The sequence below is a fragment of the Bolinopsis microptera genome, chromosome 4 (assembly GCF_026151205.1).
Source record: "Bolinopsis microptera isolate Bmic1 chromosome 4, MBARI_Bmic_1.0, whole genome shotgun sequence".
NCBI classification, from domain to species: Eukaryota; Metazoa; Ctenophora; class Tentaculata; order Lobata; family Bolinopsidae; genus Bolinopsis; species Bolinopsis microptera.
In genome coordinates this window covers 12121006-12135001 of record NC_087075.1, presented here as the reverse complement: position 1 = coordinate 12135001, position 13996 = coordinate 12121006, and the positions used below count along the sequence as shown (strand labels likewise).

The 13996-nt window shown below is 38.3% G+C and overlaps 1 protein-coding gene across 1 annotated transcript in view; it reads left to right on the top strand.

Moving 5' to 3' along the window:
• LOC134814539 (delta(9)-fatty-acid desaturase fat-6-like) overlaps positions 1–8150 on the top strand; it is a 64589-nt gene extending 56439 nt beyond the window's left edge. The window contains exons 2-7 of the mRNA XM_063822703.1: positions 4387–4511; positions 4846–4926; positions 6403–6535; positions 6685–6804; positions 6981–7101; positions 7407–8150. Of these exons, the coding sequence (XP_063678773.1) occupies positions 4398–4511; positions 4846–4926; positions 6403–6535; positions 6685–6804; positions 6981–7101; positions 7407–7869 (1032 nt within the window). The 5' untranslated portion in view covers positions 4387–4397 and the 3' untranslated portion in view covers positions 7870–8150. The remainder of the gene's footprint in view (positions 1–4386; positions 4512–4845; positions 4927–6402; positions 6536–6684; positions 6805–6980; positions 7102–7406) is intronic.
• The last annotated feature ends 5846 nt before the right edge of the window (positions 8151–13996 follow it).

Below are 13996 nucleotides of genomic sequence, written 5' to 3'. Positions count from 1 at the left end.
GAGGGAGAGACTGGTTCTATAGCAAATATTAGAGGCTGTCTCTCGTGGAGTCGTAGAGGGAGAGACTGGTTCTATAGCAAATATTAGAGGCTGTCTCTAGTAGAGTCGTAGAGGGAGAGACTGGTTCCATAGCAAATATTAGAGGCTGTCTCTAGTAGAGTCGTAGAGGGAGAGACTGGTTCTATAGCAAATATTAGAGGCTGTCTCTCGTGGAGTCGTAGAGGGAGAGACTTGTTCTATAGCAAATATTAGAGGCTGTCTCTAGTAGAGTCGTAGAGGGAGAGACTGGTTCTATAGCAAATATTAGAGGCTGTCTCTCGTAGAGTCGTAGAGGGAGAGACTGGTTCTATAGCAAATATTAGAGGCTGTCTCTAGTAGAGTCGTAGAGAGAGAGACTGGTTCTATAGCAAATATTAGAGGCTGTCTCTAGTAGATTCGTAGAGGGAGAGACTGGTTCTATAGCAAATATTAGAGGCTATCTCTAGTAGATTCGTAGAGGGAGAGACTGGTTCTATAGCAAATATTAGAGGCTGTCTCTCGTAGAGTCGTAGAGGGAGAGACTGGTTCTATAGCAAATATTAGAGGCTGTCTCTAGTAGAGTCGTAGAGGGAGAGACTGGTTCTATAACAAATATTAGAGGCTGTCTCTAGTAGAGTCGTAGAGGGAGAGACTGGTTCTATAGCAAATATTAGAGGCTGTCTCTAGTAGAGTCGTAGAGGGAGAGACTGGTTCTATAGCAAATATTAGAGGCTGTCTCTAATAGAGTCGTAGAGGGAGAGACTGGTTCTATAGCAAATATTAGAGGCTGTCTCTCGTGGAGTCGTAGAGGGAGAGACTGGTTCTATAGCAAATATTAGAGGCTGTCTCTAGTAGAGTCGTAGAGGGAGAGACTGGTTCTATAGCAAATATTAGAGGCTGTCTCTAGTAGAGTCGTAGAGGGAGAGACTGGTTCTATAGCAAATATTAGAGGCTGTCTCTCGTGGAGTCGTAGAGGGAGAGACTTGTTCTATAGCAAATATTAGAGGCTGTCTCTAGTAGAGTCGTAGAGGGAGAGACTGGTTCTATAGCAAATATTAGAGGCTGTCTCTCGTAGAGTCGTAGAGGGAGAGACTGGTTCTATAGCAAATATTAGAGGCTGTCTCTAGTAGAGTCGTAGAGAGAGAGACTGGTTCTATAGCAAATATTAGAGGCTGTCTCTAGTAGATTCGTAGAGGGAGAGACTGGTTCTATAGCAAATATTAGAGGCTATCTCTAGTAGATTCGTAGAGGGAGAGACTGGTTCTATAGCAAATATTAGAGGCTGTCTCTCGTAGAGTCGTAGAGGGAGAGACTGGTTCTATAGCAAATATTAGAGGCTGTCTCTAGTAGAGTCGTAGAGGGAGAGACTGGTTCTATAGCAAATATTAGAGGCTGTCTCAGCTCTAGTAGAGTCGTAGAGGGAGAGACTGGTTCCATAGCAAATATTAGAGGCTGTCTCTAGTAGAGTCGTAGAGGGAGAGACTGGTTCTATAGCAAATATTAGAGGCTGTCTCTAGTAGAGTCGTAGAGGAAGAGACTGGTTCTATAGCAAATATTAGAGGCTGTCTCTAATAAAGTCGTAGAGGGAGAGACTGGTTCTATAACAAATATTAGAGGCTGTCTCTAGTAGAGTCGTAGAGGGAGAGACTGGTTCTATAACAAATATTAGAGGCTGTCTCTAGTAGAGTCGTAGAGGGAGAGACTGGTTCTATAGCAAATATTAGAGGCTGTCTCTCGTGGAGTCGTAGAGGGAGAGACTGGTTCTATAGCAAATATTAGAGGCTGTCTCTAGTAGAGTCGTAGAGGGAGAGACTGGTTCTATAGCAAATATTAGAGGCTGTCTCTAGTAGAGTCGTAGAGGGAGAGACTGGTTCTATAGCAAATATTAGAGGCTGTCTCTCGTGGAGTCGTAGAGGGAGAGACTGGTTCTATAGCAAATATTAGAGGCTGTCTCTAGTAGAGTCGTAGAGGGAGAGACTGTTTCTATAGCAAATATTAGAGGCTGTCTCCGCTGATGTATAGCAAATATATAGCAAATATTAGAGGTGGTAAAACAGTTAGTTACTTATCTTTTGGGGTTGACCTTTTCCACTGCCTGCAATCCAGTACTTTATGTCACATAATATGTATGTTAAGTTTTAGTGATAAAGAGTTATCATGGTGACTAGTCACATGTTAAATATTATCAAGTCTTATAATGTTATATCTTAGTCGTGCGTGTTAAATATTATCTAGTCTTATATCTTAATCACGTGTGTCAGGTATTAATAAGTCTTATATTTGATTACCAAGACGTTTGAATTTAATACAATTTCCTTGGTAATTGGTAGGTGTTATACACTGTAAGATAAGAGCTAGTGGTACTGGACACTGGTACATTCCGTGATTACATTATACAACTTCATGATTTATATCAGGTCATATCTCTACCAAAATGAGGTGATTTCAGCTGGGTTATATTTCTTGGAAATATTTTATATTTGATCATTAGAATCTACTACATGATATATATTATATATAATATACGCACTTTGAGAGTACTGTGTTACTGAAACAATAATTCTTAGAAAACGCTCACTGTTCCCCTAACAATAAGCTCCTGCTTGAGCACAGATAGTATATAATAGTGAAAACATGGGTTACATGGGTTTTTCAGATTGCAGATGCCTGTTTCTGCTTCATTGCATACTAACAGAATATAATAGAACCAATAATAAACCAGCCACTGGGTCACACCTCCGTTGTATAATATTATAACACACATCAATAACAGCTGTGGTCTGACTGCAAATCTGATTTCTTCCAGTTCAGATACGTTTCTTATCAAATCAAATTATCCTTATCTTTTGAGACCTCATAGTAATGAGACTGCATGCCCAAAGTCCTGCCCCGCCCCCCGCCCTGGGGCCTAAAATAAACCTAACTTCTTAGAATTTAGCTCATTAATTTCTCAAACATGGAAGGAGTACTTTCAGAAATATTTGTCTGGCTACGAATCTAAAAATATTATCATATCATGTTTAAAGAATTATAGCCTGAGATTAGATTAAAGTAGCATCGTTCTGAGACCAGCGTTCGGTATTACAGTTCACAGTCGCGAAATCTTGTTAAGAATATTAAGTTAAGGTTTTATTCTGGAGGGTTCGTGTGTCACAAGGGTATATATTTGATGAATGTCATGTGACCTCGCCGAGGCCTATATATTATTGAACCGCGAGGTTAAGTTTTGTAAATCGAGCAATCATGTGCCTTGCTTCTCTCTCTCTCTCTCCAATCTGATGTCATGTGAAAAACGCTAGTTGCAAATTCAATATCTTCTTGATGGAATTTTTGATGAAATTTTAAAGTTATTTGTGCTAGCCACGTGAACTTTTGAGATGACGTGCTGTAACTTGGCCTTGTGATGGATGCTAGATAACAAACCTAGAAGTAGAGGGGGTAGTTTAAAGTTTTAAAGATAACAAGGTTTCGTTTCTAAACTCATGTTCTCTTTTCCTGTCAACATTTTTCTTCAAGTGTCACTGTTTCATACGGGCAGGAATTTAGTGTTATTTAGTTATTTCCTTGCTCCCTTTATTTAACCTACCTACCCTTCCCCAGAATAGTCACAAGAAATATAACCTACAGTTGCCCCTTCGTTATATAAGAGTAGTGAAATTGTTATTTTTTAGCGTCGTATCCTCACAGGACTCTCGCAAGTCGCAGGACTCTCTAAATTTGGTTTGATGTCGATTTGACCAAATATTCTCCTGCTACGTTATTATGTGATCACTTTTATTCATCTTAACAGCTTGTGTTCTTAAGAACCGCAATATTGAGTTGAGTTGACTGATGGGATCTGACGACAAATCGATCTTATCGAGGGTACATATCTATGTGGTTTGTTTGCTATTCAGTTGTTGTATTCTCCGCCTTTATAGAGGGACCCATCACTAGTGTGTTGGGTATTTTTGGATTTTTTAAGATGATTGCTGTTTGTAGGTTACTCTTTAAAACATTGCGAAACAAATAACGGCTTGATCGTTTATCGAGATCTTCCATTTCGACACGTAGAAACTGTTTCGCCATTCTCCCTATCAAAGAGGGCAACGTTTTTTTTCATTTTCTCATAGACTGACTCAATTAAAATAAGCGAGAAGGCTAAAAATTTACATGAAAATGGTTCTAACTTTTCACTATTTCTGCCATATTTTGCATCATTTCGGTTATTTCAATTTTTAGTTTTCAATTCAGTCTTTATTCACGTTCTCTAAATAAACCCACGCGTACATCAATACATTCGGTAACAACTTCTGAAATTCTTATAAAATAGATATTAAAACTTACTGCTCTATAATTATGTAACATTCTAACAAACCACTATACCAGCTACAGATAGGATGTGTAAGGAAGGACCGGTCGTACCGGAGAGTTCCTCAGATGACAACTCAGTAGATTACATTCCAGATGTGCATGAGAAGGAGGTCGATGATCAGCCAGAAGAGAGCAGCAAGGTAATTGGGATTTAATTAGATAATTAGTTAATTAGATAATTGAGGTATAATTTGGGGATGATTTCCAATTCTGGTGCATCAAATTTCATGAAAAATTCTAATATGGATCGAAAATTAATCCATTCATGTTAAGAGGCGCATAAATAAACAATAACATGGGTATTTTTACGGATAATGTTTGCATATTTCAGAGATTTAAACAATATTTACATAATATTTCAGAGATTTAAACAATATTTACATAATATTTTAGAGATAACAATGTTTACATTATATTTCCAAGATAACAATGTTTACATTATATTTCCAAGATAACAATGTTTACATATTTCAGGAGTTCAAATCGGAGATTGTTTGGTTCAACGTGTATAATATGAGTGTGCTCCATCTCCTCGGCCTAATCGGCTTCTATAATGTTAGTTAATACTTCCCTGTACTAATGCACTAATCACTTATTACTTCCCTAATTACTGATATCATATTAACAGATCAATACATTATGTGTGCTGAATTTTGACAGTTGCTACAAGTTACTCAACGTTAGCTAGTTGACACTAAAAACTGTTACTTGACTGTAACACATGATTGTAAGACTCCCACTATGTGGCGAGTGGAAATATTTTAGTTATTAAAACAATTCACACACATTCTTTACTAGTCTCCTTAATCCGTCCGGTACATTTTAGCGTGATAATTTCAGTTGGAAACTGTTCAGTATGATGCTTATATTCTTATATTTACCGGATCCCAGTTCATTCCGTAGATTCACAATCATTCCGTATTCAGAACAAAATGTCAATAACAGGGATAACATCAACTTTTTAACGGTAGCAGATTAGACTGTTGATCGTGAATATAATCATTTGTCTAGGATGGAAAAGTTAAGGGCTGCTAGGACCCTTTTAAGCGCTCTCTGCTGTAGTTAAATAATTATACGTTTATCGTCCCGAAAAATGGGGGTAAAAAAAATTTAATACCTGTCCTAAAAGTTATCATCATGAATATGGTAATCATTGGTAATCATTGAATTTGAGGGTAATTTCGTATAATAATTATCTCTCAATTAGCTGAGCTCAGTGCTCCATTAATTTCTTATTAATCTGCCTGGAAATAGACTAATCTTATGCACATTAATTAAACATGTTTAGTGCAGTGTTTGTACGCTACGCATTAATATCAATTAAATAAATTACAGTGGAATTTTTACAGAGTCAGGATAAATGTCGCCACGTATCTACAACATTAAATATTTTAAATTTAGTCTACTTTAGTCTACAAATATCTAAACACTTGAGCTGTGTTGTTAGTTTTTAGAAACAATCAAAGTAATGCTAGTTATTTTAGAGTTATGTTAGTAGTCTGGCTAATCGTTTTCATAGTATTCTGTACCTTTATATCACGGCTGTATAAAGACTATGTAAATCCTGAGAAGGACGCAACTTCAGTTTCTATTGTGTAGAATATTTCATCAGCTGAACTAGTAACTAGTAAGCTAGTAATTACCTTGATGGTAATTAGTTAATTAGACTGATTAACTGATTACCGTATCAATTAACTTGATGCGTTTACTTTTATTTTGATACGCTCTCATCTATCCTGATTCCTGGGTGATCATCACTACTTGCCATTCATTTCAAAATAGCGGCATTTTTCTGGTTAAGAGATTTTAGGTGAATACAGTGGGGTGGTTCATCCCTCACTGCTTTAATAATGAATCATAAAATGAATCACCTGGCAAAAATGTCCCGAACTCATGATACCCACGTGATTACCACAGTCCTAAGCTGGTATTGTCTTATTATGTATTCAGTACTAATACCACCTATTTAGTACTAACACCACCTATTTAGTACTAATACCACCTATTTAGTACTAACACCACCTCTTTCAGTCCCTATTTTACGCCTCGTGGCCGACCCTGATATTTTCCTGGTTCCTGTATCTCTTCGGAGGGTTGGGGATAACCGCTGGGGCTCACAGACTTTGGGCCCACAAATCTTACAAAGCTAGACCATTACTTAGAGGTGAGTGGTTAAATTGCGACTAACAACAGATTTGATCGTACGATTTAAAAAAACCATCGCTCTATGGCTTGTTATCCTCTGTCATTGACATTATCGTGTTTTCAAATGCTGTTAAAATACCAGGCTTTCTAATCGTTCCAAAAAACCAGGTTTTCTAATGCTGTGTCAGACTCTTGCTGGACAAGATGACCTCTACAAATGGAGCAGAGACCACAGAGTACACCACAAATGGAGTGAAACCCATGCTGATCCTTATAACGCTAATAGAGGTCAGTTTACTATTATATAACGCTAATAGAGGTCATTTTACTATTATAATTATTTGGTTTGGCGGTGTGATGATAATTAAATGTCAAGGAATAAGTTGTGGGTTCGAAACTCAGTTTTAAAATTTACCAAGAAAGTAGAAACAGTGCTGTTTAGTTTAAAAATTCCTCCCTTTCAGGTATGTTCTTCTCTCATGTTGGCTGGCTGCTAGTGAAGAAACACCCTGATGTCATGAAGTACGGAAACAAGCTGAACTTTGATGACATTCTCTCCGATCCTATCGTTCAGTTCCAGCGCAAGTAAGCAGTTTAAATAACCTTATCTTATCACTATTATCTTAGAGCTCAGGATATAACCTTATCTTATCTTATCACTGTTATCTTAGAGCTCAGGATATAACCTGTAGACTTATCTTATCACTGTTATCTTAGAGCTCAGGATAGTGTGTTTCTACAGAGTAATAGTGGGTTGTGATGGGTTAAACCAGCTTAAATATATCTCGTAATATTGTAATGACGTTGTAGGAACTTTTAGAACTAGTCCTAATTTGTTGTCTCCAATTTGCTAATTACTCAAATTAGCTAATTACACCTCTCTCTTCCAGGTACTATCAGCCCCTATTCTGGAGTGTCTGCGCTCTGATGCCCACACTAGTCCCTTATTTCGGATGGGGTGAGAACGCATTTGTTGCGTTCACCGTGGCTGGAACTGCACGATACGTCTTCACCCTGCACATGACCTGGTTGGTAAACTCGCTGGCTCACTACTACGGTATCAGACCCTACGACAGTGGTATCAACCCTGCAGAGAACAGACTGGTATCACTCGGCGCTATCGGTGAGGGGTTCCACAACTTCCACCACTCCTTCCCATTCGATTACCAGTCCAGTGAGATGGGATACAGTCTCAATATCACCACCATGTTCATTGATCTCATGTACATGTTGGGGCAAGCCTACGATCTGCGCACCGTCAGCAAGTCTGTTATTGCAGGCAAGAAGGAGAGAACGGGTGACGCCTCCGGAGTTGGCAGGTACTTCAAACCTACCTACGGGAAAGCTCAGTGACTGTACAGGGATATAGGTGGTCGGGTACGGTCACCATTCGGCCTCTAACCGGCCTCCATCTCACCACTGTATTGGTATCATGGTGGCCGCCAATTAGTGGTCACGTGGAGGAAGTACCTCATCACCACCCAATTAAACCTAAAGGACAGACAGATTTGTAAGACTGGGAGTCAGAGTTTTACTTGTCACACACACCACAGATTCACACAACCACAAGACCCTCAATGATTATGTATATGATCTGTGCTTGTTGCTTATTTAATTTTTGTTATTAAATAATATATCTGTTTTTATATTTGTTGTACTAATTCTTATTAATTTTTGAATTATGTGCGCTCTTTTATGCTGAGTGTTATAATGATCCTCAGTGATCGAATCTTGCTGAATAATTGCTTAGTTAGATAATTAATTAATTAGTTAATTAGTTAATCAGCTGATCAAATTCTCATTGTTGTGAGATGCGGCCCATTAATTAAATCTCTCTGTTCCAGAGCTTTTGCAGTATAGAAGGTATAAGTAACATAATTGTTATCTTTGGTCTAAATAACTTTTTCCTCAATGCCGAGTTTGCCTAAAAATAACGTCTCAAACAATACTTCAACTTTAAAGAAGCATGAAGTTGTGGTCACCGTATATACTAGATGTCAAGTAATTCCTGGAGCGCTTCAATCGGTAACCCGGTTGCCCCCATAGGGTATGGATAGTCCGTGTCCGAATTTGCCCGTAGCTTCCCGTCTCAGGAAAGAAATGTGTAGAAAAGTCAGTGTAGAAGATGGCAGTTTGAGAATGTCCTAAGCTAGATATCACAAGCAGTCAATCCAGAACTGCCATAAAAGATATAATCTTGCAAAAGAGAAGAAAAACTAACAAAAACGATCCTGGTATCAATATAATGCTAATTTTTCGTAGCTAGATATCCGTTTTATCTTTCTTCAAAAGTTTATAATCAGAGCACTTGTCTGTCTACCTTAATCCCAGTTACTATGAGATACTGACTACTGAGTGGTCTTAGAGTGGTCCGGCGTGTTTGTTACAATGAGATACTGACTACTGAGTGATTTTAGAGTGGTCCGGCGTGTTTGTTACAAAGAGATACTGACTACTGAGTGGTTTTAGAGTGGTCCGGCGTGTTTGTTACTATGAGATACTGACTACTGAGTGGTTTTAGAGTGGTCCGGCGTGTTTGTTACAATGAGATACTGACTACTGAGTGATTTTAGAGTGGTCCGGCGTGTTTGTTACAAAGAGATACTGACTACTGAGTGGTTTTAGAGTGGTCCGGCGTGTTTGTTACAATGAGATACTGACTACTGAGTGATTTTAGAGTGGTCCGGCGTGTTTGTTACAAAGAGATACTGACTACTGAGTGGTTTTAGAGTGGTCCGGCGTGTTTGTTACTATGAGATACTGACTACTGAGTGGTTTTAGAGTGGTCCGGCGTGTTTGTTACTATGAGATACTGACTACTGAGTGGTTTTAGAGTGGTCCGGCGTGTTTGTTACTATGAGATACTGACTACTGAGTGGTTTTAGAGTGGTCCGGCGTGTTTGTTACTATGAGATACTGACTACTGAGTGGTTTTAGAGTGGTCCGGCGTGTTTGTTACTATGAGATACTGACTACTGAGTGGTTTTAGAGTGGTCCGGCGTGTTTGTTACTATGAGATACTGACTACTGAGTGGTTTTAGAGTGGTCCGGCGTGTTTGTTACTATGAGATACTGACTACTGAGTGGTTTTAGAGTGGTCCGGCGTGTTTGTTACTATGAGATACTGACTACTGAGTGGTTTTAGAGTGGTCCGGCGTGTTTGTTACTATGAGATACTGACTACTGAGTGGTTTTAGAGTGGTCCGGCGTGTTTGTTACTATGAGATACTGACTACTGAGTGGTTTTAGAGTGGTCCGGCGTGTTTGTTACTATGAGATACTGACTACTGAGTGGTTTTAGAGTGGTCCGGCGTGTTTGTTACTATGAGATACTGACTACTGAGTGGTTTTAGAGTGGTCCGGCGTGTTTGTTACTATGAGATACTGACTACTGAGTGGTTTTAGAGTGGTCCGGCGTGTTTGTTACTATGAGATACTGACTACTGAGTGGTTTTAGAGTGGTCCGGCGTGTTTGTTACTATGAGATACTGACTACTGAGTGGTTTTAGAGTGGTCCGGCGTGTTTGTTACTATGAGATACTGACTACTGAGTGGTTTTAGAGTGGTCCGGCGTGTTTGTTACTATGAGATACTGACTACTGAGTGGTTTTAGAGTGGTCCGGCGTGTTTGTTACTATGAGATACTGACTACTGAGTGGTTTTAGAGTGGTCCGCCGTGTTTGTTTAGTGTGAAAGATGGGATTAGTCACCACGACGCTAAACGACGCTAAACGACGCTAAACGCTAAATCAACAATGATATAATATCGTAAAGTGAACAATTTCCAAATCGTTCTAGGGTAATGCTTGTTATAGATACACGGTATGATGCAATGATTCAAACAGAATAGTTTTGAGTGGTTCTTAATTTTACATCAAACTATTGAACCACTACAATATCACTCTGCTCATCACATCAGGATTTGTCGTAAATACTGAGAATTTTGATGCAATTACACTTACTCGACATAAAATTTTGATCGAATTATTGGTCAATTAATTTACTTATTAATCACTTAAATCTCAAACAGTGATTTTAATTTCGATCTTAAAATAGTTATCGTTATCTTATGACTGAATGTGGTAGGATTTGATACTTTCCATTGCTCGATGATAGCTAGATTAAAAGATCGGGCTGTGTGATTTGTCTCAGCAGAGAGATACTCTGCTTGCATCCTCTGGCTTGCTGAAAAAGAGGTCTACATTTGATTTATGCAGGAACGCGCGTTAATAAATTTGTACAGAATTACGCGCGAGCAATGGATTATATTGGGCCGGGCGCGCGCGCGATATAATAAATTATAAAGTGATTATGATCTGATTAATTATCTTGTGAAGTTAAGGAATTATAAACAGACACTGTGATTAGCTATTTGACTGGCAATGTGTAGGGATGAGACAAATTCTGGAGGATGAGAAGAATTATATTCACCAGGCTCTGCAGTATAATAAGAGGTCCCGAAAAATTACACTAGCGTAATCATTTAGAAACCCCCTCCTTCCCCATCAGTGAGTGACTCACGACTGATGACTGTACGCGTACGTGGTACGCCGTACGTAATATGTGAACGACCCCTTAGGCCTTAGTGAACCATACTGTTCATACACTGGAAATTACGTAATCAAATTTGTTCTACACTGGACGTTCATTCAGGGCTTTCGTTGGTCAATACTGAATCTTTGTCATGTTTCTAAACAGTATGGTTCCAGGTTCACATATTACGTAATCACTGAACCACCGAGGGAGAGGGAGGGGTTTCCAAATAATTATGCTAGTTTAATTTTAACATATGATAACTGAATATGTGAGCGACACCTAAAACTTCATTTGATTGAAATATGCTATGCCTAATGCCTATACTCCTCAATTCAACTTTAGATTTCCATAGCTTTTCATAAACAATAATCTGCAAAATATTACAGACGCAGTTAATTGGAGCATGGCGTCAGATCTAGATCGTGAAATTCACGGGAAATATGCCCTCAAATTCAACGACCAGGAAATATCCAACAATAATCTGCTTATGATATTTAACCCGAATAATAAGTTCGAGATGCTGATGACTTTTAAAGATGATGATGATCAGAAATGCAGAGCTCGCCTCAGCCTGGACGAAACAAATATGAAAAATGAAAGATTTCACCTATGAAAAAGATCGAAGACCGTGCGAAATAAATCCGCCTTATTGGATGCTGCAATTCAGCGCCTCCTTGACAGGCACAAGTATAGTCACGATCTTTTATGAGAATTTCTGGCAATTATTCTTCACACTTACCCATACTGAAATATGTGGCAGTGGATTAGGATTGAAGATTCTTGTTTCTATACAGTTCGATTATTATAGTGAATATCAGCATATCCGTTACACGGCTGGAGCACTCAAATACAATTATCAAGCAGAATTACCAGGTTACAAAAGCCGCATTTAATTTAATTTTACTTATCCGTTAACGCTACTTTTATTGTTTATGTATCAGCAAATAGGCAAATGACCAAGAAGTTGAAACTACAGAACTTAAAATTACAAACAAAATTATCCAGATTAGATGAACATGAACAACTTTTACCCAGAGTGTAGTGTGGATCAGAACCTAATCAGGGTAACAGTAAAATGTAAATACGCCTGTCAATCTTGTCTGCAAGGAAGTTTGTCAACAGGAGGAAACGTTTACATGTGTAACTGTAGGGATGGGATGATCAGAAGAACGAATGCCATTCACGAATGCAGTGGTATGTATAATTTCTGAATTTTTCATATTTCAAGATAATATGTTGATAGCTAACTTTAAATTTCTACCATAATGCAAAATTTCTGTAATTTGGTCTACAAGTAGATTTAATTTATAATGACAACAACAGAAACTGAAAACTAATGAATATCAGTTCAAGAACCTTTAATTTCTAAAACAAAAACAATAAAAACGATAGTACTTTAAAAAGATAAAACATGTGTGATTTCTCAAACTCTTGACTGTCTCCAACCTCACTTCACATCCTCTGTACTTAAACTATCTTAGTTGTATCGATGAGACTTGAAGTTTTTTCATATAATTAAAAGTTATACATACTTACGAATACAATGGATTGACATGATGCGCCTAGTCATGACCTACTCCTAGTGCGAAAGGCTATGTCTAAATAGCTCTTCTGCCCTGGCCTTATTCTCTTGTGAGAAAGATATCTCCTTTTACGATCACTATTTTCAGTACCTAGTGAAGTAGAAGGGGACGATGAGGGGACGATGAGGGGGACGAGAAGGAGACGATTAAGCATGCACATTGCACAGGGGACAACGTGACAGGTAAGAATTCAGATAAAGTGTTCCAAATTTTGTAAAACGGAGTTTTAAAAATTTAGAAGTACCCCGACCGACCCACCCGCCTCCGCCCCCCCCCCCTCCCAGCAGACCCACCAAAAATAGTAACCATATAACTAAGATATCTCCCACTTAAAGAAATGTGCGATTATAATGTATGACGAACGATCAAGGCTGCTAAATTTACCTGACCAAATATGGTGACGACTGGAAATTAATTTTTTGTTCCAGTCCACACACGTTAACACGATTAGAGCATGGTTACATGCAGTACACTAAACATACATTTAAAACTAAATGTAACTAAACTTAACCCTATAAGTATAATTATGACTCATAAATAACCTGGCCCAAAATTTGCAACTATTAACCCTATTTTTGGTGCCACCTTGGTGCCACCTTAGGTAATCTTAAAGTATGTTTTGTGCAAGCGCAGATTGTGCCAATGATGTCGACTCCGGATGACAATGGTACGGAAAAAACTACAAAAAATGGAATACTAATAGTACTTTCTCCATTTTGCTGATGTTAGATTCTATGTTCTGCTGAACAATAAAGTAAACGTTAAGAACGGCCGTACGGTTGTTCACTGCTGAGGAAGACTGAAAATGTCATCACCATCAGCATTGATTCCGACCTATATTATTGTTAATATTGTTAATTTTTGTGGTGAACACTGAACGTTAAATATTTAAATTTCGAATAATCTAATAGTTGCACAATTAAAGAATTTTATGCATATATGGACACGTTCATTTGAGTTTGAGGATATTGGTAAATATAAGTGACCCTATTAAATGGCACAGTGTAGTTGAATTTGTCACACTATGAAATTACATAAACCCTTGATGGTTAGGATAATCGTATCATCCTCTAGGCTAACTTTGTCACATAACGATATCTTAATCAGGTGATAAGATATCGCTTAAATACGGCCGGCACGGAAATGGTTACATTGTCACACTATAAACATGTGACGGAGTAAATATGGACCCCTTGCTGCCGTTTTTGACCAAATTTTTGAGTGTCCAGTTGATTGGATGGGTACATATGACCATTACCTACATATTTGTCGACTTTTTTCGTTAGATGGTGCACTCAGGTTTACTCTGTCACACATTAAAGAAAATATGTGATGAATGTTTATTGTTTAGGGCACCCTGA